Genomic DNA, 2,569 nt, shown 5'->3' with positions numbered 1-2,569 from the left:
ATACCAGAGACATTTTATGGGGGTGGAGTGGGGAATGGGACCAAAAACAGGGGGGTGGGGAGGGAAGTGACAGGATTATGGTGATGGCACAGGGGTGACTTGGTGATGGGAAGCCCGCGGGGATTACAATTGAGAAGGAAAAAAAAATGTACAAAGTGATGTAAAAATAAACTGTTATAAAATAATAATAAAAAAAAAAGCTCTTGGGTGTCCCTGGAAATCTAGTTATTCCTGTCTTCAGACTCACAGAGAAAGCCAGGAAGTTGGGGCGTGACCCCCTGTGCTAGCCCCCTCAGACCACAGGGAGCCAACTGGTAGGGGCCTTGGAAGGGAAGCATCATGGCCTCCTCTGGCCACACGGAGCCAGCCTAGGTGAGAGAGAGTGAGACAACCTAGGTGAAGGAAATTGCAAGCCAGTGGGTAGAGTTGCCTCTGTCTGTCTGAACAGGTCGAGCCCTCCTGGCAAGCCCTGTCCAAGCCCAGCACACTGACCACGCGATGCCTTGGTAAGACAAACTGTTAGGTCCTGACTAAGGGTTGTCTCATACTCTACTGGAGGGAGGAGGGGGGAGCCCACAGTCCCAGCTGGAATGTAGCCCATCTTCACATGCCGGGCCTAGCCCAATCCAGACCACCTAGGAGACTGCTCCCCTCCCCACCTCACGCGCCACTCATCTTCCTAGATTCTCCAAGAACACTGGGATGGCCAGTGTTCAACTCCTCAGTCTTTCCTAGAAAAGTGCTCCTGAATTTTTTGCCTACTTAGTGGCGTCTCCTCCTACCCCTTACTCTGGGGGATTATAAAATATTAGACCCAGATGCGTCTCTCTTTCTTTCAAAAATAACTTCTAAGAGTTCTTTTCTTGTTGCAGAAGTTATACAAGCTGGTGATAAAAATCTGGAAACAAATAAAAGGAAGAAAAGAGTTTGCCATCTTGCTGAGAGGTAACCACCATCTGCACTGAGGTGCACATCTTCCAGTCTTATCTCCTGTACATATTTCCTTTTACAAGTTGGAACTATTTTCTCTATGCTGCTTTGTAAATTACTTTTCACCTTTAACAGTATGATGCAAATCTTTTGCAAGATTTTATTACCCTTTATTCAATCCTATGTTTTCACTTTAAGATTGAATCATCTCAACTGCTAAGTTTTTTACTTAGTTGAAAAGAACATTGTTGAAAAGAATATCCCTGTAAACATTGTTGAAAAGAATATCCTTGTAGCTGAAACTTTTCACAGCCTTGGGATGAATTCCCAAAAGTACAATTGCTGGGTCTCCGAGTATGTAAAAAGTCAACACTTTTGCAAATCTACTACAGCTCCCCAGGAAGTGTCAATTTACAGGCCAGCCAGCCAGATGTAGGATTCCCCACAGCCTCGAAAATTCTAACTATGGCCTTCTTTTCAAACTTTTCTCCATCTGATAAGCAAAGGGGTGTTTTGTCTAAACTGGTGTTTCTCCCATTACTACTGAGGTTGGATATCCATGCTCACTGGCTACCAGTATTTTTGTTGGAGATATCCAACCCGGACAGGGCCCAGCAGGAGGGCCGGTCACTACTCCCAACAGGGACAGGGCCCAGCAGGAGGGCCGGCACTACTCCGCTGCACCGCTCTGCTCCCAGGCTCCTGCACAGACGCAGGAGCTTCCGCAGAAGGCGAATCATCAAAACGACAGTAACTACAGCTCGCTTCACCAGCTCGGCCTCAGGAAGGCTGCCCGGGCGCCCGGGCATCCGCACGCAGTCCAAGCGCAGGGTTTTACCTTCCCCCTTGCCATAGGAGGAGCTGGCGGTCCAGGACTTGGCCTCCACGTAGCCCAGCTCCCGGCAGACGACGTGGGCGGCGTGGATGGAGAAGTCGTCGTCGCACACGGTGCCCCACTGCCCGCTGTAGTATACCTCCACCCGCCCCTCGCTGTGCTTCCTCTTCTGCCCAGCCAGGCGCACCTGAATCTTGACGACGTCTGAGGGCGCCTGGGGCCGCTGGTACTCGGGTGCGGGCTGCTGGAAGTACTCGGGGTAGTGGGGCCACATCTCGTACTGTGCCAGGCTCAGGGAGGGGAGGAGGGAGAGCACAGCTAAGCAGCTGCGAAGGCGGGAGCCCCCAGGCCTCTCCATCCCTGCCCTCTGCTGGAGGATCTGGTGAGGCGGGCTGGGCAGGTAGGCGAGACTGGCAGGGTTCCTGGGAGAGAAGAGAGAGAGGCAGGTTAGAGTCTGCAAAGCCCCCCTGGTCCCCTGGTCTTCACCTGGACTCCAAGGACTCCAGCTTCCTCTGTTCTCCCGCCTTGCCCTGCAGCCAGGCAGATATGTGAGTTCCCACCTCCTTGTATCTCTGAAATGTTTCTTTTTCTTTTTTTTCCTTTTTTTGGGGAGGGCTCACAGCAGGAAAGAGTATATACTTAAACTTCGTTTGAGGAGAGTTTTTTCAAAAAAGATTTATTTATTTATGCTTACAGCACTGGGGTACAGGCCAGAGGTGTGGTGGGTGAGAGGATTCACCAGAGACAGAGTGGGGAGCAGAACAAGCAGATCTACTGAAATATACCGCTGAGGGAGCAGTGGGC

The 2,569-nt window shown here is 51.0% G+C and overlaps 1 protein-coding gene across 1 annotated transcript in view; it reads right to left on the bottom strand.

Moving 5' to 3' along the window:
• LOXL2 (lysyl oxidase-like 2) overlaps positions 1-2,569 on the bottom strand; it is a 74,372-nt gene that overhangs the window by 53,690 nt on the left and 18,113 nt on the right. Inside the window, exon 2 of the mRNA XM_004685225.2 lies at positions 1,769-2,187. Coding sequence (XP_004685282.1) covers positions 1,769-2,123 — 355 coding nt within the window. The 5' untranslated portion in view covers positions 2,124-2,187. The remainder of the gene's footprint in view (positions 1-1,768; positions 2,188-2,569) is intronic.

This window comes from Condylura cristata, unplaced genomic scaffold (assembly GCF_000260355.1).
Source record: "Condylura cristata isolate star-nosed mole 26May11 unplaced genomic scaffold, ConCri1.0 scaffold00018, whole genome shotgun sequence".
Classification (NCBI taxonomy): Eukaryota; Metazoa; Chordata; class Mammalia; order Eulipotyphla; family Talpidae; genus Condylura; species Condylura cristata.
This window is presented reverse-complemented; position numbering and strand designations above follow the sequence as displayed.